The following is a 25,484-nucleotide window of genomic DNA, read 5'->3' on the forward strand; positions in this document are numbered from 1 at the left end:
GAAAAATCACATTTTCGCCATGATATGAATTGGAGTACATGGAAGAGTAGTCCTTGCCTTACATCACTATGACATCCCATATGCGGCCAATTTGAAGTCTCCATGGGTACAGTGATTACCAATATTTACAACTTTTAAAAATTCATAACTTTCTTGTTGTTTGTCCAATATTGTTCAAACTTTCACCTATCAACTTGTCTGATTTTTCTTTTCTTTATAAAAACAATTTTTTATTTGGGTTGGATTCCCCTTTAAGGACGACTGGTGATCCTTTCTTATGGTAAATGATATTCACCATTAATGTTCATTGTTGATTATTTAGTGTGTAAGGAAGGTTCACCAGTCGTTCTTAAAGTCACTCTTAACTTACTAACAGATTTATGAAACGGCCTTCTGGTTGTCTATTTTGGAGGAAGATCACAATAGATTTCATATTCCAGTTACTGCTTCTCAACTTTGATGCTCCCTATCAGCATTTTCAAAACTGGTCCTTTCAAGAAATGATCTTAAGACCCAACGACCTCGTAGGAATGATACTGAGCCAAACCAAGAGCAATTTTTGTCCTACTTGTATTTGATATTAATTTCAGCATATAGTAAATTACCTCCCTAGACACCTCATTTATCAGTATTTCATACAGATTAAAATCAGTTTTAACCTGAAAGAAATAAATTCTAACAATCCTTGCAAGTGCGCATGATTTATTCTCTCATGTTGCAACTAATATCCCATACTGAAAAATAAGATATCAAGAGATCATTTCCTGTTAGATTTTCTTATGAGTTTATAACTTCCATCTGGATATTGTACATGAATGTCTGCTATTATTTGTATACCGGTACTCATGCTCGTTCCATCCATGAAGACTGAATGTTGCCTGTATGTGTTCTAGTGTGTGTTATTATGAACCTTCATGCTTAGTTAAAGGAAATTGGGTTTCTGTGTGATAAGTGAATGTGATTTCATGCAATGCTCCATCTTCAGCAATTCATGCTGAAGATGGATTGAGAATGGGAGAGACAAGAGAGAGGGATGGGGGCAGAATGAGGTAGAAAGATGGAGGAAGACAGAGAGAAGGGGGTAGAGAGGCAGAGACAGATAAAGAAGGGTAGAGAGATAGGAGTTATTAATGGAGGGGAGGCAGAAAACTGTTCAATTTGGTGGAGAAAAAAAATTAGCACAGAAGTGTTGTAGCAAAATGAAAGTTTGCACTTGGACTAAGAAAGAACTGATGGAAATAATAAAGAGAAGATAATTGAATTAAATGTGTTATATATTAAAGTTGGATTGCAAACTTGTGATAAGGGTGGAGGATATGAGCATAGACTAGAGGTTGAAATAGAGTTTGTAAAAGAAGGATGGAGAGATTTCCTAATGGACCGTGCAAACTTGAGTAAACTTTAGAAGTGAAATAACAATTATGATTATGCTGATGGCAATGTGATAGCAATGATGATGCAGTGGTGATGACAATTCCTGTGATTGTAACAATGATTGTCAAAATTATGATGAAGATTGTGATGATGATCATAGCATGGATGATGGAAATGATGATGATGGTATTGATAATGACGATACGATGATGATGATGATGATTTTTGTCTCACCTGCATAGCAGAGTGAGACTATAGGCGCCGCTTTTCCGACGGCGACGGCGGCGGCGGCGTCAACACCAAATCTTAACCTGAGGTTAAGTTTTTGAAATGACAGCATAACTTAGAAAGTATATGGACCTAGTTCATGAAACTTGGCCATAAGGTTAATCAAGTATTACTAAACATCCTGCCTGAGTTTCATGTCACATGACCAAGGTCAAAGGTCATTTAGGGTCAATGAACTTAGACCATGTTGGGGGAATCAACATCAAAATCTTAACCTAAGGTTAAGTTTTTGAAATGTCATCATAACTTAGAAAATATATGGACCTAGTTCATGAAACTTATACATAAGGTTAATCAAGTATCACTGAACATCCTGCATGAGTTTCACATCACATGACCAAGGTCAAAGGTCATTTAGGGTCAATGAACTTTGGCCGAATTGGGGGTATCTGTTGAATTACCATCATAACTTTGAAAGTTTATGGATCTGATTCATGAAACTTGGACATAATAGTAATAAAGTATTACTGAACATCCTGTGCAAGTTTCAGGTCACATGATCAAGGTCAAAGGTCATTTAGGGTCAATGAACTTTGGGCAAATTGGGGTATTTGTTGAATTACAGCCATAAATTTGAAAGTGTGTTGGTCTAGTTCATAAAACTTGGACATAATAGTAATCAAGTATCACTGAACATCCTGTGCGAGTTTCAGGTCACATGATCGAGGTCAAAGGTCATGTAAGGTCAAAGAACTTTGGCCACGTTGGGGATATTTGTTGAATTGCCATCATATCTCTATAAGTGTATTGGTCTAGTTCATAAAACGTGGAAATAAGAGTAACCAAGTATCACTGAACATCTTGTGCGAGTTATAGTAGTTTTCAAAATCAGCACTGCTGCTATATTGAATCGCGTGATGCAGGTGAGACGGCCAGAGGCATTCCACTTGTTTATTTTTAATAGCAAGATTCTTTTAATAATGTTGAAATCAGATTTGGTCAAAATTTGACCCTTAAGCAAAAATTGGGGAAAGTAATTTCTTCTCCTTCCAGAGAAAAATCTTGGATAGCCTTATCAAATTGTTTACCACGTGATTTTCAGCTTACATGTATTTTCAAAATCTGACAAACTTCAAAGCAATTGTCTTGAACCCTCCTTTCTATCCCACCCATCATTTCACTAAAAATTAAAGTGCGACACCATGCCGTTTAGTGTGTGAATTGAGAGAAAGCATTTGGTCACAAGTCAATTGCTGCCAACCATGTTACAAAACGGAGTAGCAACTATGAACTACAATTATTTCTCTTTGCTCTGTGTTTATTAGATTCTAAAATGTGCAGCACATTACAGGTATTCATGGGGAGCATTTTATGAAATGACTTGTTGGATGATTTTTCAGACAGCTACCATAAGAACAGTCAGACACTTAGCCAATAAAAAGCAAGGGAAATTGTCAGATCTGACAATTTGGCAGACAACAAATGTTGTTGATACTCTATGAAATAGATCATAAAGACTAAGCATATGTTATAATCTATCTGTGTACAGTTGCAAGTTCTGAGACTTCATCTCAGCATGGAGGGAGTACTACCGGTAGCTCTAACGGAGCTGGTAAAGAACGACCAACAGCAGGTAGCGGAGCTGCTAGGAAAGAAAATGTCTGCCAGGTAATAACTTTATTTATTTCCTTTCTGTTAGTGATTATTTCATGTGAGTTTATTTTCATATTTGATGTCGGTATTTTTATTTTTTGGCCTTATAAAATGCGAAATAAGATGAGAAAAGTGTGCAATTAACAAGTTACCACTGGAACCGGTTGGTCCCTATACAAAACCACCTAAAGTACAATAACAATGTATTTCACAACACCAATTGGAATTGTTCAGTAGTCAACCGATTAACTGTAATTGTGATCGTTCTTGTCTGTGTGCTTTGTTTATCTCCCCTCCTTTTTGTTTTATTCCTTCATTAAGTTCCACGAGTACTGAAATGTGAACCTATGTGCTGTGTAGGTAGCCGCTACATGAAATCCAAAATAAAGCCAAGTCAAGAGAGCCGATGAAATATGATTTTATTGTACTTTAGGGGGGAAGGGTTAATGGTTGTTTTTTATAGTATAATGTGTATTTTGTAGGAAGAATAAAATACATTATGAAACATTGAACAGCTATATTTGAAAAGTATATCACAATTTATTTATTTCCATGGTTAGGTCTGTGAGAGAACAGGTCAGTTGCTTCTCTGTGAGGGAGGATGCTGTGGAGCCTTCCACCTGGACTGTATAGGACTACAGGTGGCGCCATCTGGCTCATTCCGATGCGATGAATGCATATCAGGTAAGGCATTACACCTAAAATACATGTATCCCAATCGTGCTGCTTGCACTTTTTATGTGGTACAGCCCTGATACGAATGAAAGGAAATCAGTAGCGGTATACTATAGCTCAAAACTATTCATGAAATGCATGCAAATGTTTCAAATAAATGACTTTTCAGTTTGTAGGAAACTAAGGAACACAACATCAAAAATGCCAAATTTATTTAAAGTTTCCATGAGAAATGATGATGATGATCATCATCATGATGATGATATCATTAGACCAGCAGTTTGCAAGTTCACACACTTGGTGAAAATTATTAATTTCTCATTGCTTTTGATGAAATGTTGACATTCTCAGAACATTTTAGTAAGCTATGAGGGAGAGAAATCTATTGACCAAAAGAATACACATTCATCTTTGTTGGGTGTGTATACTCTGTCAAAGAACATTTATGAGTTTATTTTTCAATTTTCAATCTTCTGATCTGTCATGAAAAAATGATGGCATGTGTGTGATCAAGTTTCACAGATATGTATCTATCACATATTACATTTTGACTGACCTTTAATGTCACCATCTGGAAGAGGAATATTAAATTTATGCGTCAATTCATAACTTGCCTCCAGTAGCTTTAATTACAGGTACACACCACAACTCCTAAAAGTGACTCGATGATGATGATGATGATGATGACAGTGATATCAACAGGAATTACCTCTTGCACAAATGAAGGTGTTACTGTTATATATGTTTAGAAACCTAATCATCATATATATGCTTTTTTGTAGGTGTACATTCTTGCTTTGTCTGCAAACAATCTGACCAGGAGGTCAAGAGATGTCATGTCCCTGTCTGTGGTAAATATTATCATGAGGATTGCATCCGACGATTCCCACTCACCAGGTTTGATAATCGTGGCTTCACCTGTCCTCTTCATGCCTGCGTCGCATGCTTTGCTGATAACCCAAAGAGCACCAAAGCATCAAGAGGTAGGTCTCTTCTATCATTGTGGATGGCACAAGTAGGAGGGGATAGCCAAAGAGATATGGGAGAAGCAAGAGGAGGCGAGTAGGATGGTTTGGGTGAGGATGGATGATGCATGGAATCGTGCAAAGTGAAGAGAGTGGGTTAGGGTGATTGCAGCGAGTGTAAGTTGAATCCGGCCAACTCTGTTCAACGGGGACAAATTTGGATTAAAAACTGGACTTCTGATTGACTGTCGAGTCATCATGGTGTAGTGGTGGCAGCTCTCATCTTTTAATCCGAGGATTGTGGGTTCAAACCCTACCTCAAAGTTTTAACTTCATTCAGAAATTTATCCACAATGTGCTGCACTCAACCCAGATGAGGTAATGAATACTTGATAGGAATTCATTCTTTCACATGCAGAGTGTATTGGGAATGTAACTTTATTACAAAAATCTAACTTGAGAGGATAATATATGAAAAAATTGAATATTTAGGTATATGATTTTGAGAATATTACCAGCTTGTCGGGTGAAACTGATCATTGATAATTCAGATAGATAATTTTGTTTATGTAATTGTTTATCAGGTCGTTTGATGCGTTGTGTCCGCTGCCCTACAGCCTACCATCAGGGGGATATTTGCATAGCGGCTGGGAGTATCGTCTTGGCTGCAAACTCCCTTGTCTGTAGTCGTCATTTTCAAGCAATCAAATCACAAAAGCACCATACCCATGTTAGTGTGAGCTGGTGTTTCACCTGTTCATTGGGTGAGTATGGATCCAGTCATAGAGTGGTCTCACAAGCTTCACAACACAGTTTTCTATCATGAAACGTTTCTTGATGGAGTGTATTATGTTTTTGTAGAACCAGTCATGTATGGAGGTGTCTTTTTACTTTTATATTTTAATCCATAGTAGCAAGGTAACATCTCTGAAACAATAGGTGCACAGGACAAAAGCTAGTCGAAGCACCATTAACAACAACAGTGTATTATTATGCCACACACTATACTAAAATTTCAATACTTCTGATTCATTATGAATTGGATGTGTTACATATCAAAACCTTAGCAATATCATTAGCTAGACTGCCATTTTGACTGAATGGGCTGGGTTTGTCCAGGAAATGATTTTTGCTGGAATATCTTTTCTGCTTTTTATGTGAATCCTTGCATCTTTGAGACATTTCTGTTTTCCATGTAAGACTGTATAATGTTTTGTTTTATATGTAGGTGGTGATCTGATATGCTGTGAGAGCTGCCCTGCTGCGTACCATCCTAAATGTCTAGGTTTAGATTCTGTACCAGAAGGTAGTTGGTTCTGTAGAGACTGTGTCAACGGGAAGAGACCACGCTATGGTGATATCATCTGGGTCAAACTAGGCAACTACAGGTATGTCCTCGCTGTTAACTCTTCATATCAGTTTGGAAGTATTCTTTTATCTGTCGTAAAACCTTGATATAAATCATAGGTGTTCTCAACCACTTCTTTGGGAAGAAATTAATCGAAAAGACTCTCTTCAATTAGTCCAATAAATTGCTTGCATCGATGAGTGTACTTTATGACAGCTTACCAGGTTGAATGAGCATTTTCTTTCCTTTGGTCTGTAGTTTTAGAAGTCAGAATAGCTTAAATTGAGAAGTAATCTAGCAACCTAATTTTGACACCAAGTTGATGCAATAGTGGTCTGTGGTGATGTATTGATCATAATAATCAGGTTTCATAGAGACCGCTGAAGGCATTCAACCTTCTCATAAGAACATTTATGCTTTGTTACAACTGGATAGATAACGCCAATCCTGTCTGCTTCAGGTGGCAGTCTTGAATTTTATCACAATTTCAAATCTATACAGTGTCCAAATATGTAGAGCAAGCATTTTCCTTCACATTGAAACCTGTCTATCGTGATCACCAAGGGAAGCATAAATTCTTTTGACGTTAATAGACATGTGACTGCTGTAGACACCTTATGCACCCCATGGGAACCTGCTTTAGTGGCCGTTAAAGACAGGCAACTGCCATGAGGCAGGTAGCTGCTAACACAGGTTTGACTGTAGTTTGAGTTTTCCTCTGTTTCAGATGGTGGCCTGGCCGTGTGTGCAACCCCAAGGATGTCCCTCAGAACATCCAAGACAAGACTCACATTGTAGGAGAGTTTCCTGTACAGTTCTTTGGATCCAATGATTACTTCTGGACCCATCAAGGAAGAGTCTTTGAGTACCAGGAAGGTGACAAAGGAAGCAGGGATACTGCTAACTCCAAGAGACTGGCTGCTCACTTTAGTCTAGGTATGGACACTTTTCAGAATAAAAATCGTCTGCTTTTATATTGCGCTTGTATGAAAACAAGGATACTGAGCACTTTATATATTCACTATTACCTTGGCTATCGATCTGGCTTGCCCGCATATTTACAATCACCACTCCCTGGGGAGTATTCCAAGTAAGCAGGGACATCACCAAGAGACTGGCTGTTCAATTTAGCCTTGGTATGGACTCTCTTGGCAATGTCAGTATAGGTTTTTTCTTTGAAGATGTATGGTGGAGAATAACAGGAAAATACATTTTGTTATAATCCTCACTGCTTCCGATAAAATGTTGACATTCTCAGGACATTTTTAGCAAGCTATGAGGGAGAGTAATTCATTGACCAAAAGAATACACATTCATCTTTGTTGGGTGTGTATACTCTGTCAAAGAACATTCAATAGTCTGTCAGTCTATATTTACTTATGTAGTGTTTGTATTGTGCACCATTAAGATTGTGTATTCATTATATTGTTCAATGAGTATGAATTCTTTCTCTGTGTGCAAACTCCAGCACCCACCCACCCAAACTTAAACATTATTAGTTGAATATATGCGGTTTAACTGTCTACTTTCAACTGTTAACATGTATAATTTGATTTTAGCTGAAATTTCTTGTCTTCCTATGTATTTTCCTTAAGCGCTTAGAGACATTCTTTGTGATAAGCGCTATATAAATGATGTTAATTATTATTATTATTATTATATTGACGATAATGATTAAATGATAAATGATGATTATGATAATAATAAAAATAACAGAAAAAAGGTTTTGGTAAGTGTTGTCTAGTATATCAGCAGTATGCAGATATTTAATAACAGATCTTTCCCTTTAGAATTTGAGACAAGTTTTTAAGATTCTTATTAGCCAGTATGATTTATTTTCTTAAAAATCAACATGACCATATAAAAAATATAGATGCACTGATTCTCTGTAGTTGGCATCCTGTTAATGGTCTCTTAGTGTATCATGTATGAATCTTCAGGGTCAATCGAAATGCCAAACATTTAAATTTGTTTTGATGCCCATTATCTTGCTTTACATCATAATTTTGGAGCATATGATATGAAGCATGTCATACAATTTTGTCTGATGGATTGAAACTTTTTATGGTTTTTTTCTGATAGCTTTGAAGGAAGCATCACAGAAATACAAAATCTGGAAAGCATCTAAAGAGCAGAAGATTGCTAAAGAAATAGAACACAGCAACAAGAAACCAGCGCCATTCAAATTCATAAAGGTTAGTAAATGAGTACACTTTGCTGCCCAACTTTGGCAAAAGGAAGCAAGTGACACATCAGTCAAATTTGAGTTGTTGTTGTTTATGAAACATCCTTTGTATGTTGCATGTTCAGGCAAAATTTGGGGAAGAAATGATCGTTCTATGGAAAGATATTGAAGAAAATATGCTGTTAAATTGCATTGACGCCTATGTAAATTACGAACACACATTGCTCATTTACAACAAATGATACTTTTGTAACTTGCTTCCTTTTGCCAAAGTACGGCAGTATGTATTCCATGACTGTATCTTGGGCAGCATAGTGTACAGGTAATGGAAATAGTTGAAGATAGAAGTCACATCTTTAGCAGAGATGGAACCCAGTTTTACAACCAACTGAGTTAGATAATATGATAGGGGATGATGATGATTATGATGGTGATAACGTCGAAGCTGCCAAGCTGATCCAGACATTTGCAATGTGCTCAATACACCAGATGCAAATAATCAATTCTGAATGATACACATAGATCTGTACAATCAGACTGGCTCACAAAACGCCTATCCAATGGGGTGTTGCAGGAAACTTGCAATTGACGCAAGTCAGGTCCCAAAATCAATTGAAAGTCACTCATTTCATTGGCAATTGATTGAGGGTCTGCTTCTTGGATCAACAAATATGAATAGATTTCCTTGTAGATTTGTAATTGAAATTGGAATTGATTGCAAATGTTTTCTTGCGACAACCCCCGAGTCCTTACAGATTACTCATAGCCTTGTTTAACCTTATTTTACATTACATTCCTTGTTCATCCTTGTGACACAGAGCAATCTAATCATAATTTCTCTCTTCTTTCTAATATTTCAGACGAATCGACCTGTTGGTAATGTAGTAATGCCAGCGTTTGATATCACCCAATGTCAAGCATGTGAATGTCGTCCTGATATGGAGAATCCATGTGGACCTGATTCAGATTGCCTCAATAGAATACTCCTCATTGAATGCCACCCACAGGTATGGTGTCTCTAAAGCCTGTTTGACTATGCACAATTTGGATGTGGTCCCATACATGCTTATTTGTGTGTGATGCATGTGACCTTTGAAAGAATTGGGCCAATCTGTTTTTATATTGATGGTTCCATTGCAATGCAGCATTATACACAGCTTTTCACTATCATTTCCATAGTTTACGCCAGAATTCAAATTAAACCAGAAATAAAATTTATTGTTGATATCAATGACTTTTATAATATTCCTCACTGCTTCCGAAAAAATGTTGACATTCCAAGAACATTTTAGCAAGCTATGAGGGAGATTAATCCATTGACCAAAAGAATACACATTCATCTTTGTTGGGTGTGTATACTCTGTCAAAGAACATTTAATAGTATAATTAATATTTTAATATTTGATATTTTGCCTCATGGAACTTGTCTTCATTTTTGTTTGTTCAATATTTCTGAAATCAAGCATGTTTGCTAACTCGCATGACTACCATTTCTGCCATTTCTATGTGGTATTTCACATTGCACTTGTTTAGTCGGTATGTCATCATGATGATGATGAGAATGATAATTTTAACTGTAGTAATAATAATTACTTTTATCAAGCACCTTTACAGTTAGCTGTACAGGCCACTAGGTATAACAACACAAATGAACAGAGTAACCTAAAAAAAGAACAAAATTCTGATATTAAATATACGTTGAGAATACATCAAAACGGGTTTTGGTATTTTGAAATAAGTGTTATCTGTATTGCATAAACAAAGTTATAGTTGATTCCAGCATGAGAGAGTATTGACCTGCCTTGGTGTTGGTGCATGTAATAAGTAGCAGTATTTCAAACAAGTTTTATTCATCTTCTTTGTTTCTTTAGATCTGTCCTGCCAAAGAGAAATGCCAGAATCAAAGATTTCAGAAGAGAGCGTACCCTGATGCAGTTCAGATCAAGGTCAATCATAGAGGATGGGGTCTCATATCTATGGTTGATATAAAAAAGGTTTGTACAAGATCAGTGCATCATAGAGGATGGGGTCTCATATCTATGGTTGATATAAAAAAGGTTTGTACAAGATCAGTGCATCATAGAGGATGGGGTCTCATATCTATGGTTGATATAAAAAAGGTTTGTACAAGATCAGTGCATCATAGAGGATGGGGTCTCATATCTATGGTTGATATCAAAAAGGTTTGTACAAGATCAGTGCATCATAGAGGATGGGGTCTCATATCTATGGTTGATATAAAAAAGGTTTGTACAAGATCAGTGCATCATAGAGGATGGGGTCTCATATCTATGGTTGATATAAAAAAGGTTTGTACAAGATCAGTGCATCATAGAGGATGGGGTCTCATATCTATGGTTGATATCAAAAAGGTTTGTACAAGATCAGTGCATCATAGAGGATGGGGTCTCATATCTATGGTTGATATAAAAAAGGTTTGTACAAGATCAGTGCATCATAGAGGATGGGGTCTCATATCTATGGTTGATATCAAAAAGGTTTGTACAAGATCAGTGCATCATAGAGGATGGGGTCTCATATCTATGGTTCATATCAAAAAGGTTTGTACAAGATCAGTGCATCATAGAGGATGGGGTCTCATATCTATGGTTCATATCAAAAAGGTTTGTACAAGATCAGTGCATCATAGAGGATGGGGTCTCATATCTATGGTTGATATCAAAAAGGTTTGTACAAGATCAGTGCATCATAGAGGATGGGGTCTCATATCTATGGTTGATATCAAAAAGGTTTGTACAAGATCAGTGCATCATAGAGGATGGGGTCTCATATCTATGGTTCATATCAAAAAGGTTTGTACAAGATCAGTGCATCATAGAGGATGGGGTCTCATATCTATGGTTCATATCAAAAAGGTTTGTACAAGATCAGTGCATCATAGAGGATGGGGTCTCATATCTATGGTTGATATAAAAAAGGTTTGTACAAGATCAGTGCATCATAGAGGATGGGGTCTCATATCTATGGTTCATATCAAAAAGGTTTGTACAAGATCAGTGCATCATAGAGGATGGGGTCTCATATCTATGGTTGATATAAAAAAGGTTTGTACAAGATCAGTGCATCATAGAGGATGGGGTCTCATATCTATGGTTCATATCAAAAAGGTTTGTACAAGATCAGTGCATCATAGAGGATGGGGTCTCATATCTATGGTTCATATCAAAAAGGTTTGTACAAGATCAGTGCATCATAGAGGATGGGGTCTCATATCTATGGTTGATATCAAAAAGGTTTGTACAAGATCAGTGCATCATAGAGGATGGGGTCTCATATCTATGGTTGATATCAAAAAGGTTTGTACAAGATCAGTGCATCATAGAGGATGGGGTCTCATATCTATGGTTCATATCAAAAAGGTTTGTACAAGATCAGTGCATCATAGAGGATGGGGTCTCATATCTATGGTTGATATCAAAAAGGTTTGTACAAGATCAGTGCATCATAGAGGATGGGGTCTCATATCTATGGTTGATATCAAAAAGGTTTGTACAAGATCAGTGCATCATAGAGGATGGGGTCTCATATCTATGGTTCATATCAAAAAGGTTTGTACAAGATCAGTGCATCATAGAGGATGGGGTCTCATATCTATGGTTGATATCAAAAAGGTTTGTACAAGATCAGTGCATCATAGAGGATGGGGTCTCATATCTATGGTTGATATCAAAAAGGTTTGTACAAGATCAGTGCATCATAGAGGATGGGGTCTCATATCTATGGTTCATATCAAAAAGGTTTGTACAAGATCAGTGCATCATAGAGGATGGGGTCTCATATCTATGGTTGATATAAAAAAGGTTTGTACAAGATCAGTGCATCATAGAGGATGGGGTCTCATATCTATGGTTGATATCAAAAAGGTTTGTACAAGATCAGTGCATCATAGAGGATGGGGTCTCATATCTATGGTTCATATCAAAAAGGTTTGTACAAGATCAGTGCATCATAGAGGATGGGGTCTCATATCTATGGTTGATATCAAAAAGGTTTGTACAAGATCAGTGCATCATAGAGGATGGGGTCTCATATCTATGGTTGATATCAAAAAGGTTTGTACAAGATCAGTGCATCATAGAGGATGGGGTCTCATATCTATGGTTGATATCAAAAAGGTTTGTACAAGATCAGTGCATCATAGAGGATGGGGTCTCATATCTATGGTTGATATCAAAAAGGTTTGTACAAGATCAGTGCATCATAGAGGATGGGGTCTCATATCTATGGTTCATATCAAAAAGGTTTGTACAAGATCAGTGCATCATAGAGGATGGGGTCTCATATCTATGGTTCATATCAAAAAGGTTTGTACAAGATCAGTGCATCATAGAGGATGGGGTCTCATATCTATGGTTGATATCAAAAAGGTTTGTACAAGATCAGTGCATCATAGAGGATGGGGTCTCATATCTATGGTTGATATCAAAAAGGTTTGTACAAGATCAGTGCATCATAGAGGATGGGGTCTCATATCTATGGTTCATATCAAAAAGGTTTGTACAAGATCAGTGCATCATAGAGGATGGGGTCTCATATCTATGGTTCATATCAAAAAGGTTTGTACAAGATCAGTGCATCATAGAGGATGGGGTCTCATATCTATGGTTGATATCAAAAAGGTTTGTACAAGATCAGTGCATCATAGAGGATGGGGTCTCATATCTATGGTTGATATCAAAAAGGTTTGTACAAGATCAGTGCATCATAGAGGATGGGGTCTCATATCTATGGTTGATATCAAAAAGGTTTGTACAAGATCAGTGCATCATAGAGGATGGGGTCTCATATCTATGGTTCATATCAAAAAGGTTTGTACAAGATCAGTGCATCATAGAGGATGGGGTCTCATATCTATGGTTCATATCAAAAAGGTTTGTACAAGATCAGTGCATCATAGAGGATGGGGTCTCATATCTATGGTTCATATCAAAAAGGTTTGTACAAGATCAGTGCATCATAGAGGATGGGGTCTCATATCTATGGTTGATATCAAAAAGGTTTGTACAAGATCAGTGCATCATAGAGGATGGGGTCTCATATCTATGGTTGATATCAAAAAGGTTTGTACAAGATCAGTGCATCGTAGAGGATGGGGTCTCATATCTATGGTTGATATAAAAAAGGTTTGTACAAGATCAGTGCATCATAGAGGATGGGGTCTCATATCTATGGTAGATATCAAAAAGGTTTGTACAAGATCAGTGTATCATAGAGGATGGGGTCTCATATCTATGGTTCATATCAAAAAGGTTTGTACAAGATCAGTGCATCATAGAGGATGGGGTCTCATATCTATGGTTGATATCAAAAAGGTTTGTACAAGATCAGTGCATCATAGAGGATGGGGTCTCATATCTATGGTTCATATCAAAAAGGTTTGTACAAGATCAGTGCATCATAGAGGATGGGGTCTCATATCTATGGTTGATATCAAAAAGGTTTGTACAAGATCAGTGCATCATAGAGGATGGGGTCTCATATCTATGGTTCATATCAAAAAGGTTTGTACAAGATCAGTGCATCATAGAGGATGGGGTCTCATATCTATGGTTCATATCAAAAAGGTTTGTACAAGATCAGTGCATCATAGAGGATGGGGTCTCATATCTATGGTAGATATCAAAAAGGTTTGTACAAGATCAGTGTATCATAGAGGATGGGGTCTCATATCTATGGTTCATATCAAAAAGGTTTGTACAAGATCAGTGCATCATAGAGGATGGGGTCTCATATCTATGGTTCATATCAAAAAGGTTTGTACAAGATCAGTGCATCATAGAGGATGGGGTCTCATATCTATGGTTCATATCAAAAAGGTTTGTACAAGATCAGTGCATCATAGAGGATGGGGTCTCATATCTATGGTTGATATCAAAAAGGTTTGTACAAGATCAGTGCATCATAGAGGATGGGGTCTCATATCTATGGTTCATATCAAAAAGGTTTGTACAAGATCAGTGCATCATAGAGGATGGGGTCTCATATCTATGGTTCATATCAAAAAGGTTTGTACAAGATCAGTGCATCATAGAGGATGGGGTCTCATATCTATGGTAGATATCAAAAAGGTTTGTACAAGATCAGTACATCATAGAGGATGGGGTCTCATATCTATGGTTGATATCAAAAAGGTTTGTACAAGATCAGTGCATCGTAGAGGATGGGGTCTCATATCTATGGTTCATATCAAAAAGGTTTGTACAAGATCAGTGCATCGTAGAGGATGGGGTCTCATATCTATGGTTGATATCAAAAAGGTTTGTACAAGATCAGTGCATCATAGAGGATAGGGTCTCATATCTATGGTTGATATAAAAAAGGTTTGTACAAGATCACCGCATCAACAACTGTGTGTTTTATTCAAATACCTGGTGGGTGTTTCATAAAGCTGTTCGTAAGTTAAGAGCGACTTTAAGAACGACTGGTGATCCTTGTGGTGAATGGTATACACCAAAATGTTCATTGACGATGGTTCAACTAGTAAGAAAGGTTCACCAGTCGTTCTTAAAGTTGCTCTTAACTTACGAACAGCTTTATGAAACGGCCCCCTGCTATAAAGATGATAAGCCCCATTCTCCATTGTTTTGTCTATGATGAAATATAAGGACTGGTAATGTAAAGCCGCTCACGAGTTCAATGCGGGTGGGTGTTACTTAAAACTTTCCTTTCGTTATAAGCGACTTTTAACAACGACTGGTGAACCTTCTTATGCTCTAAATAATCACCAATGAACATTTCATGGTAAATATTATTTACCACCAAAAAGGATCACCAGTCGTTTTTAAAGTCACTCTTTAGTTTTTGAACAGCTTTATGACACGACCCCCAGGTACAGGAAAGATGATGCTCTACCTTTTGACAAGGTACCTTAGATGGTTAAAGTACTTTAAAACTAAATTAAGTATGCAATTGATTTCAATTCTATCAATGGCATAGGTTTATTTAATATTTTACTGTACTCTGTCAAGAATCCATCTAGTTTCACAATTTATTTCTTTTTTTCTTCTCAATGCTTCTCATGAAATGTTGACATTCTCAGAACATTTTAGTAAGTTATGAGGGAGAGAAATCCATTGACCAAAAGAATACACATTCATCTTTGTTGGGTGTGTATACTCTGTCAAAGAACAATAATAATGTATATTTTGCATAATTAATGATAATACTAATATTGTCTCCTGCCCATACATGATTCAACTCGATCACTTTTATTCCCATTAGCTCCAGTTGAATTCTCATTTTGTTGATAACGATTCTCATTTTTAACAGTCATCTGGATGAGAATTCAATATTTTTTCAGGTTATAATGAATACACTTATGTTATGTTAAAACAGAAAATTTGAGTTCAACAGTCATATCTATTAAAGTTGTGCCTCACTTACAAACAGCTTTCTGGTCTCATTCCCCTTTCTTTTTCAAATGTTATTACTACGATGCATGTGAAGTTTGTGAGAAAAGTTACCCTCTATATTATCTCACATTGTGTTGTTAAAACAATCAAGTTAAAACTCATAATTCGAGCAGAGATGTCAATCAAAATCACCTTTTTCTTATTGCCCGCAATCCTATGCAGGGCGATTTCGTCAACGAGTATGTGGGTGAGTTGGTTGATGAGGAAGAATGCAGACGTCGGATCAAGCAGGCCCATGAGGAGAACATCACAGACTTCTATTTCCTAACCCTTGATAAAGATCGTATCATTGATGCTGGTCCTAAGGGTAACCTATCTAGGTTTATGAACCATTCATGTCAACCTAACTGTGAGACTCAGAAATGGACAGTGAATGGAGACACGAGAGTTGGGCTCTTTGCAATCAGGAATATTGCTGCAGGTATGATTCATTTGTGTGTTCGGTGGTTTTTCCTGGATCCTTAGGGCTTTTGATCTAATCACAACCTAATTCTAATCTTAAGTTGAAGAATGAAATCTGATATGCCTGGACGGTCCATTATATTATCACAGTACGTTACAGGGTATTGTTATAAAGCCCCCCCCCCCCCTCCTCCATCCCAATAGTACGATGATGGTTGTGTTGATATCAGTCATCTAGTTTCCAATTTTACATCCTCGCTTGAAATTATGCCTCCTCACTGTTTTCAATGAAATGTTGACATTCTTAGAACATTTTTAGCAAGCTATGAGGGAGAGTAATTCATTGACCAAAAGAATACACATTCATCTTTGTTGGGTGTGTATACTCTGTCAAAGAACAGTTGTGGTATAATTAAAGTACTGTGTGATAATTGGTAAAGTATTTTTTTTCTCAATTTTTTGTTGTTGATGTATGTTATGTCTTAATGGTTTATTGACAAATGAAAGATTCTGAATACCTTATTCTCAAAAGTCTAATGCCACATTTGTTCATACTTGTGTGATCTGCAGTTGAAAAATGTGTAATTAATACTCATTTATTTAATTTTTTTACTGAAGGTGAGGAGATAAGTTTCAACTATAATCTAGATTGTCTTGGAAATGAGAAGAAAAGATGTGAATGTGGTGCTCCAAACTGCAGTGGATTCATTGGGGTCAGACCTAAGGTATGACTCTTATTCTTAAAAGTAGATTTACGCACTTGCTATAAAGGCACATTGCATCTCTTCACAGCAGCTTCCCCGCAATCACCATTGTATTATCTATGGTGAAATGTGAGGAGTTGTAATAAAAAGTCACTGGTGGGTTTACTGCCGGAGGGAAGCTGGGCTGACTTTGATTACTTGCCTTAGTATTTCTACTGCCATTCTTGCATAAGTTTACTCTTCTGGAATTTATGAAATAGGGAGGGGGTAGTTCTATTCAAAGTCACAACATAATATCTTTGGCTTTAAATCGGGTGTACAGTTCTGAGTATATTCAAGGAATAAATAATTTGGTTGAGGTCAGCACAATATAGATGAATTTCTTGCTAAAGGAATGCCATGACTTGAACACTCTGACCATCAGACTAAAATACATTATTTAATTCCTTGTCTGCTATTCCCATGGAATTTGTGCAGGGATCGCTCTGTTCTAGTTATGCAACAGTCATACACTGAACTTCATCCTCAAAATTTATGTCTTAGTTTAGTAAATTTCAACACCACTATGATAGAATACTATCTCTGAACATTGACAAAGTAGTTGATATGTATATATTACAGTGAGTTATTTCAGTGATTTGCTAAATTCACTACAAAAGATATATATTAGCGAAGATGAGCATTGTAGCTTGATTTTTATAAATATTTTTGTCTTGTAAACAGACTGCTGCTGCAGCGGCTATGGAGGAGAGATCTAAACAAGCCAAAGACAAAAAGAAGAAACGGAAGAAGAACAAACTAGGTATCCCCAAGGTCAAACATGAGGATTATTGTTTCAGATGTGGTGAAGGAGGAGAGCTTATCATGTGTGATGTCAAGACATGTCCTAAAGCATATCATCTAGATTGCTTAGGTCTACAGAAACAACCATATGGTAAGCATGTTATACAGATATATATCAATACAGATATATATCAACTTTATCAACAAATATTCAATTTATTAATAATTCATAAAATGCAAAGCAGATATATACAATAAAATGTGTATGGGAATCACAACAAAAGCCTATGGCTTGCTAAACAGTGATCCCCTTACATACAAAATATACATTATGACATGGTAAATCAAGAACTTAAAAGAACAATAAAATCTACAATAGGTCAATTACAACCAGACTACAAACAACAGACACAAAAAAAACATAATAAAAAAAAAGGTTTGTGTAGGTTTTGTAGAATCAATATGCAGATAAAATAACTTTTCTATATTTAGATTTAAAAGCATATTGTGAATGTATATTTTTTATTTCAGATGTAAGAGCATTCCATAACTTAGTACATTTAAAGATGATGGAGTTACGCTGAGTGAGATTTATACGACAATGTGGCAAGATAGCGTTATTCTTATTACGTGTATTAAATGAGTGCTTGAATTTACTATTAGAAAATAAATCATCTAAAATAGGAGGTAATGACCCGTTAAAATGAGAAAACATAAAGATTGCCAATTTCAGGTTAATCAAATCAGAGAGCTTTAATGTATTTAAGTTTTTGAAAAGAGAAGTAGTGTGAGCAAGGTAGTGCGAGTTTGTGCAAAGCCGAATTGCTTTCTTTTGCAAAACAAATAACCGATTAATGTTTTTTGAATTAGTGCCTGACCAAACTATTCCACAATAATTTAGATACGGCAAGATGAAGGCATTGTATAACATGAATAGGGTTTTTAAAGGTATAAAATGGCGAATTTTGCGCATGATACCTATGTACATACTTATTTTCCCATGGATATTATTAACATGTTCTGTCCAATTTAGTCTTTCTTCGATTATTACACCTAAAAAGTTTATGCTGTGAACATTTTCGATTTCAGTATTATCCATTTTAACTGTGAAGTTGGAGACAGAATGTTTTTTGAATGAACGGAATATTATGCACTTGGTTTTATTTATATTAATCATCAATTTATTTGCTTTAAGCCAATTTGCAACGGACAAAAGTTCACTATTAGCTAATTCAATCAATTTTAGTTCATTTTATGTGACAATATAATATTAGTATCATCTGCATACAGTACAAATTTTAATATTTTAGAGGAATAGATAATATCATTAACATAAATAAAAAAAAAACAAAGGACCTAGTATACTTCCTTGTGGGACACCGCATTTTATTGGCAAAATATTAGATTTAATATTATTTAAAAAAGTTAACTGTTTGCGATCAGAAAGGTAGTTTTGAAACCAGCTATATGCAACACCTCTGACGCTGTAATGCCTAAGCTTGTATAGTAGTATATTTAAATATATATGTAAAGGCAGGGTATTGATGACCACAGCACCTTGACCACTCAGTAGAGTAGATACATTCACTCTGTAAACACAGTTGATGCCAAACAAATAATAAGTTGCATTATTATTGAACAAAATTTGTCTTTACTCTTTTGCTTCAAACAGTATCATTATTCATTATGAAGATAAAATTATTACCCTCATTTTAAGTTTTATTCCTTCACATTGTTATGTTTGACGGAATTATGTAAATAACGGCTTATTCAGTTATGTGCTTTTCAGTGCATTTTTTAAAACCGTGCATTGTCTATGGGCTGTATATCAAAATTTGCAAAATATTATGGAAGCGTTGTGGTGTAGCGGTTCTGACTCTTGCCTTGCAATCAGAGGGTGGTTTGTTCGAATCCCACCATCGCCTAGCGTCCTTTGGCAAGGCGTTAATCGACACTTTGCCACTCTACACCCAGGTGTTAAATGGGTACCCGGTAGGATGTGAAAGCCTATATGTAGTATGCCTAGCAATTGAGTCTCGGAACTCTTGTTGGAATGCTCCCCAGGGAGTGGAGAAGGTGCATACATTGTATGCGGGCATGCAAGGATCTGATGACCGGGGTAATAATGTGTCTATAAAGCGCTTAGAGATGTCGTTGGGATGTATTAAGTGCTATGTAAATGCGGAATATTGTTATTATTATTGGGAGTTTTTCCAGGAATTAGGATTTTGTTTCAGACATTATGTGGTTGCAACCATTGCGGTATGTTTTTTGAGTTCCTCAAAATGTTTGCATTTTGAGATACAAGGTCTTAACATCAGCCCACAGATGACATGCTATTGACCTTGTTTGCATTACCAGTTTTTATCTCAGTAAACTGAATTTAAATGAACCTTCTATTCACCCCTCTGCAGGTAAATGGCAGTGTCCTTGGCACCATTGTGACGTTTGTGGTAAGGGTTCCGTCAAGCTATGTGAAGTATGCCCGAACTCCTACTGCAAGCTCCACTCAAGCAACACCACCGTCATCATCAACGACAAGGTCTTCTGTCAAGAGCATGACCTGGAGGACATTGAGAAGATGGAGGATGAGAAAGCTCGGCTGGCCCTACTCAAGATGGAAGAAGATCTCGCTAAGATGATGCAACAAGTCAAGGCTGAGGAGGAGAAGGCTGAGAAGAAGAAGAAACGACACAAACATAAAAAGGAGTCCGGGGATGAAAGTGATAAAAAATCAAAGGACAAAGACGATAAGAAGGTGAAGAAGGAAGATAAGTCTTCGGACGGAGATGAAGTGGTTAAGAAAGAAAGAAAAAAGCATAAGAGAGACAAAGGGGATAGGGATGAGAAACCAAAGGTTAATGGTATCCATAGCGATGAACCAGAAGTTAAAGTTGAGCCAGTGGAAATTCAGCCTGCAGAACCAGAAATAAGCTCAGATCCTGTTGATAGCGTGAGCCTGCTTACATTTGATGATGACGACAGCGAAGCGGAACTGGTTATCGATGAAAGTGTGGTTGAGAAAAGGACAACGGAGAAGAAACCCAAAGTGGAGGATAGTATGGAGGTCTCGGGTGATGCACAGGAAGGTTTGAGTCATAAAAAGAAGAAAAAGAAAGATAAGAAACACAAAAAGGACAAAGAAAACAAAAGAGACAAAAAAGATAAAGAAAGGGAGAAGACCTCTAGAAGAGAGAAGAAACATGAAGTAGCAAACACAGCACCTACAATGGTCAATGGTTCTCTAGAAAGTAATTGATGAAATCAAATTATGTATTGTGTTTTCTTCTCTCAGTATTTTGGATGTTGAAGAGGTAACCCCAATTTTTTAATTGTCTCAATCAATGCATTATTTTAACTATTTTATAGTTTGCTTGCCCTAAGACCCCTTCCCTAACCCCCTTCTCTCTTTCTCTGTCTTTCTCTCCATATCTCTTTCTTTGCCTTTTTCTTTCTCTATCTCTCTTATCCAGTTTTAGTTATTAAGATTGAACATTTTTTGCTTATTTCTTTAAATTGTATATTTTGCATTAAAAAGTTGCTTTTCTGTTTTATATTATTATTTTGGTCATGTATATTCTAATTTCCCACATATTCTTAGACCACGCTTTTTGCAACCTGCACCTCGACCCCTCCCCTAACTTGATAATATCATGGTGTGTTAGTGATATACTTTCTGTCACCCTTTGTAATGATGCCAAATTCTGTTTGAAATTGAATGTCCATTTCAATAACAAGATAAAAAGATACAAAAAGTGTTTATTGAAAGATAAGTTTAATAATGTTTTAAAATCGGATAAAACTGGAATGGAATACAATGAAAGTCATAAATGTGTAATGGAGCATATGTGGTGAAATAATGTGGTGAAATTATATCCAGAATTATGTCTACATGTGCCATGATATATTGGCCTATGTAGGATTTCATCAAGACTTAATATTTTTAAATGATTTTTTTTTTCAAATTGAGGTATCTAAGTGACACATTTTGTGAATTCATTCCCTTTCCCAACAAAATAGAATGAATGAATAAATAGATTGAATTATAAACATGGGTAATTATGAATTCAGTTTATATCATTATGGTTGAACTATACCATCAATTTCATTTTCTGTTAAATAGAAGTACAATTATTCAGCAATTTTCAGTCAATGATTGTGATTGATCTATATTTGAATACAGTGATTGTTAATCATATTCACAATGGGAATTATGTGAAACAGACATGAATTGATAGTTATTATTATATTCTGAAGAACTTTCAAACAAAGAATGAATTGAAGTAATGGATTAAATCTGGTGATGATTTGGCAAAATATTTTAAAAAAATCTTGATTGTGCCGTTTTGTTTCTCGGACTTAAGATTAGAATAATACCCCCCCCCCCCCAAAAAAAAAAAAAAAATGCTGATGAATTGAACGTGATACTCTTAATAATATTATTCCACTTCAATATTGTGCATCAGAACAATGTCTCTTGTCATGTGACAGATAATGGTCTCATGATAAATCTTTAAACTGGTTCTGGTGACTGGGGAAAAAATTGTTTCCTTGTATATGAATACTGGGGGCCATTTCAAAAAACTTATAACAAATTGGCAATTACAGTTAAAAGCTACTGAAATCATTCATTTTGATTGGCTGATAATCAACTTGTTAAAGAAGTTATGCGTTTGTTATTATAAGAAGTGTTTGTGAAACAGGACCCTGGTTTTGTATTGCCACATGTAGGGGCAATCGGTTCTAGCTGACAAATATGTACAGATGCTGCGATCTTTAAGACCTGAAATTCTACTTTTCCCCCATCTTTGAGTATGGACGCATTTAAGTTTGATTGAAGTTAGTTTCTTTGCTCTTATGATCAATGCAATCATGATTTGATAAATTATGATGGGGATTATCACTGCCAGTAATTTTTTTTTTTACATCCTCGGATATCTGACATGATTGATATTTTGTATACCAGTACCACTAAACATGGTTACCATTGGTTACCATTGTACTCTATTTTTTTTGTCCGTTTATATTTAGGTTGTCCATCTGCTATTCCTCTATTCATTTTCTGTTCCTTGTTTCTTACTTCCTTCCATTTCTTTTCTTTTAATGTTCTCCACTCCCCCCTTTCTTTTGCTAGCCTTTCATCTTTATTTTTCTTTGCACTATCTCTCCATCTTTCATTTCCTCTTTTCTTTATTCTTTCTTTACACTTTCCCTCCTTCCACTTATTTCCTTCTCTTGTGCATTCCATGTTCTTTCCTATTTCATTTCCTCTTTCTCTTTCAGATATGTTTATAAGAGCCCAGTGGTGATATATCATTGCAGGCTAGCACCCAAACATCATTCAGTTTCAGTTACTCTCAAGGTGTGGTATGTCGGACATACCTTTGTTACAAATTTATGAAAAATTAATTTTGAAGGATGCAATGTGATCATAAATATATATTGTTTTGTGTTTCTTTGCTTGTATTTCATGAGAACAACTTTATTTTAATGATCCTCTGATGCCAACTAAATCTGATCACGTCTTACATGATGAATTCTATTATGTGTATAAAACATTCTGGGGGTGGTTTCACAAAGAGTTAATATTGATTAGAATTCATGCCTATTTACCAATGAACACTTGATTAATAACTTTTTGTACTAATTGTCTAATGTTAATGACTAATTGATATATAATGAGCCATACTGGTTGTGGCATCAAAACGAGTTTTAAGTGCATAACGTGGCTGCATTTCACTAAAACCAATTAAGTCCAGGTGTGTATCCTGCAGGATTAGACACAATAGCATTTTAGGGGCCATATTGTTTTTGCACTGTAGTCGGACTCTCAAAACTATTATGTCTAATCTGTCTGGATCAGTGCCTGATTAAGTCACACGCATTTCAGTTTTGCCCTATATTTTGCAATAACATGTAAAATGTCACAAGAATATTAATTTGTCTTCACTTGAAATAATAAATGAAATGATTGCAAAAATAAAAGAAATATGATGTAGTCAGATCACTGGACATGTTTTAAATGTGTAAAGCAAGATATCAAAACAATTATCTTTGTACCACTCTTCTGATCTGATATTACTTGATTGAGTGTTTAAGCTTGAACTCTTTAAAATAATTTCACAGTAGGGCCTATATGTCAATATACTTGCATGATTTTATTTTTCACTAGTGTTTTCAGTCCATCATTTTACCATTTCCATCTCTACTTAAGCCATTGCTCTGCGCACCAGGGTTCCAAATAAAAGTCACTCTAGTATGGTAACTGCTACGGTACACTTAATTTTAATTGGTGGCAGGGCCCTATTGCCTTAGTAGTAACCGGAATTGTAGTTACTATAAAGTTACCTTAATCGTAAAGTTACCATAACTGCAAAGGAAGCCAGAATTGTCAATGTAATATTTAGATTTCTCACCGTTGATTTCCATATATTTTGCGACGTGGTCAAGTCTGAAATAATTGTCCTATTCCATAAAGTATGAATGTCTGATCCCCTTTATGTGGGCCTTTCATGAAGTAATTTGTCTCTTTTCATTCATATGAAATCCCTTTCAAACTATCATGTCTCGAGCAGTTTGTAATGTTTGATTGGGCCAGCAAAAAGGTCATTTATTTTTATAGAATCATCCACAAAGCTTATCAGTATCAAGTAAACATTTATTGTAAATTTGCTGCATATGTAGAGAGGACTTACGTTGGATATGCCTCAGACTTTCTTTCAAGTATTGTTGAGAAGAGGATTTTCTTCAATCAAAATTTTTATTTGGGGAGGGGGTCAATCCATTTACTGATATGAACACAGTCAATGTGGATCTGTATTAATGTACATTGCAATTTGCACTGCAGATTGAATTAGAAAACACTCTACAATATCCAATTCAAATTTCTAGGAATAGGATATCTATTAGAGACGCATTGAATGTGGATTTGATCTCATAACAGAATAAAAGTACCAGAAGTTTGTATTTTCAATTTGAATTTGTCAAAGTTATAAGAATGTATTTTTTAAAGACATTGGATATCTATGAGATTTTCATCAGCTGAGTCTTATGGATATGCGTTTGTTCATTGCTGAAGTTGTAAATTTATCTGTGAAATAGCATTGGTATTTTAATTGAGCCTTTTTTTTCTTGTAATTTATTGTTAGTAGAGATTTATGATTCTTCTGCTTGCAAAGTTACCTGTTTGAATCTTTGAAGGGGATAGAGAGAAATAAATGACCAGTCAAAGAATTTGTATGGAAAAAATTATATCAGTTCTTTTATGTTTTCTTTTGTGTATTGAATGATGCTTATTTTCCTCTTTATTTAACATGAATTGTATCTTTCTCTCCCATCCACTCTCTCTACATCTCACTCACTCCCTCATCTTATTATCTCCCTCTTTCTCTCACACACACTCTCCCATGAAGAAAGCATTCAGTCTTCTGAAATATGTGTAGTACCACAAAATAATTTAGAGTAAATTTTTAAAATCATATTACTTGCCTTCTATTCTGATAATTTCAGAGAGGTTCATTTGAACCATAGCTAATGTATAGGGTTCAGGGGACTTGAGCCACAAGAAGAGCAATTCGTATGTCTGCAGGGACATGCATGGGGCAATCGCCCTTCTGGGTTTTTATCTAGTGGGCGTGAAGAAAAGGAGGAAGAAAATGGAAGACGAGAATCAAAAAGAGAGATACGAGTCGTGTAATTGTTTAATACTCTGAGTCATTTTTAAATTTAAAAAAT

At 35.9% G+C, this 25,484-nt stretch overlaps 1 protein-coding gene across 1 annotated transcript; it reads left to right on the forward strand.

Moving 5' to 3' along the window:
* Positions 1–1,057: 1,057 nt before the first annotated feature.
* On the forward strand, positions 1,058–25,001 carry LOC129273180 (histone-lysine N-methyltransferase NSD2-like). Its single transcript, XM_064107831.1, has 14 exons — positions 1,058–1,109; positions 3,152–3,270; positions 3,816–3,939; positions 4,713–4,913; positions 5,480–5,659; positions 6,124–6,283; positions 6,971–7,179; positions 8,326–8,438; positions 9,289–9,435; positions 10,300–10,422; positions 16,024–16,282; positions 16,882–16,988; positions 17,691–17,901; positions 20,165–25,001. The coding sequence occupies exons 1-14, from the start codon at positions 1,058–1,060 to the stop codon at positions 21,007–21,009; spliced, it is 2,850 nt and encodes a 949-aa protein (XP_063963901.1). The 3' UTR covers positions 21,010–25,001.
* Positions 25,002–25,484: the final 483 nt, after the last annotated feature.

The sequence above is a fragment of the Lytechinus pictus genome, chromosome 12 (assembly GCF_037042905.1).
Source record: "Lytechinus pictus isolate F3 Inbred chromosome 12, Lp3.0, whole genome shotgun sequence".
NCBI lineage: Eukaryota > Metazoa > Echinodermata > Echinoidea > Temnopleuroida > Toxopneustidae > Lytechinus > Lytechinus pictus.

Excerpts from the sequence above, each read along its gene's own strand:
- LOC129273180 (XM_064107831.1), top strand. The coding sequence starts at position 1,058 with ATGGAGGAAGACAGAGAGAAGGGGGTAGAGAGGCAGAGACAGATAAAG. Across the intron at positions 7,180-8,325 it reads GGCTGCTCACTTTAGTCTAG|CTTTGAAGGAAGCATCACAG; the intron begins GTATGGACACTT and ends TTTTTCTGATAG. Across the intron at positions 10,423-16,023 it reads CTATGGTTGATATAAAAAAG|GGCGATTTCGTCAACGAGTA; the intron begins GTTTGTACAAGA and ends AATCCTATGCAG.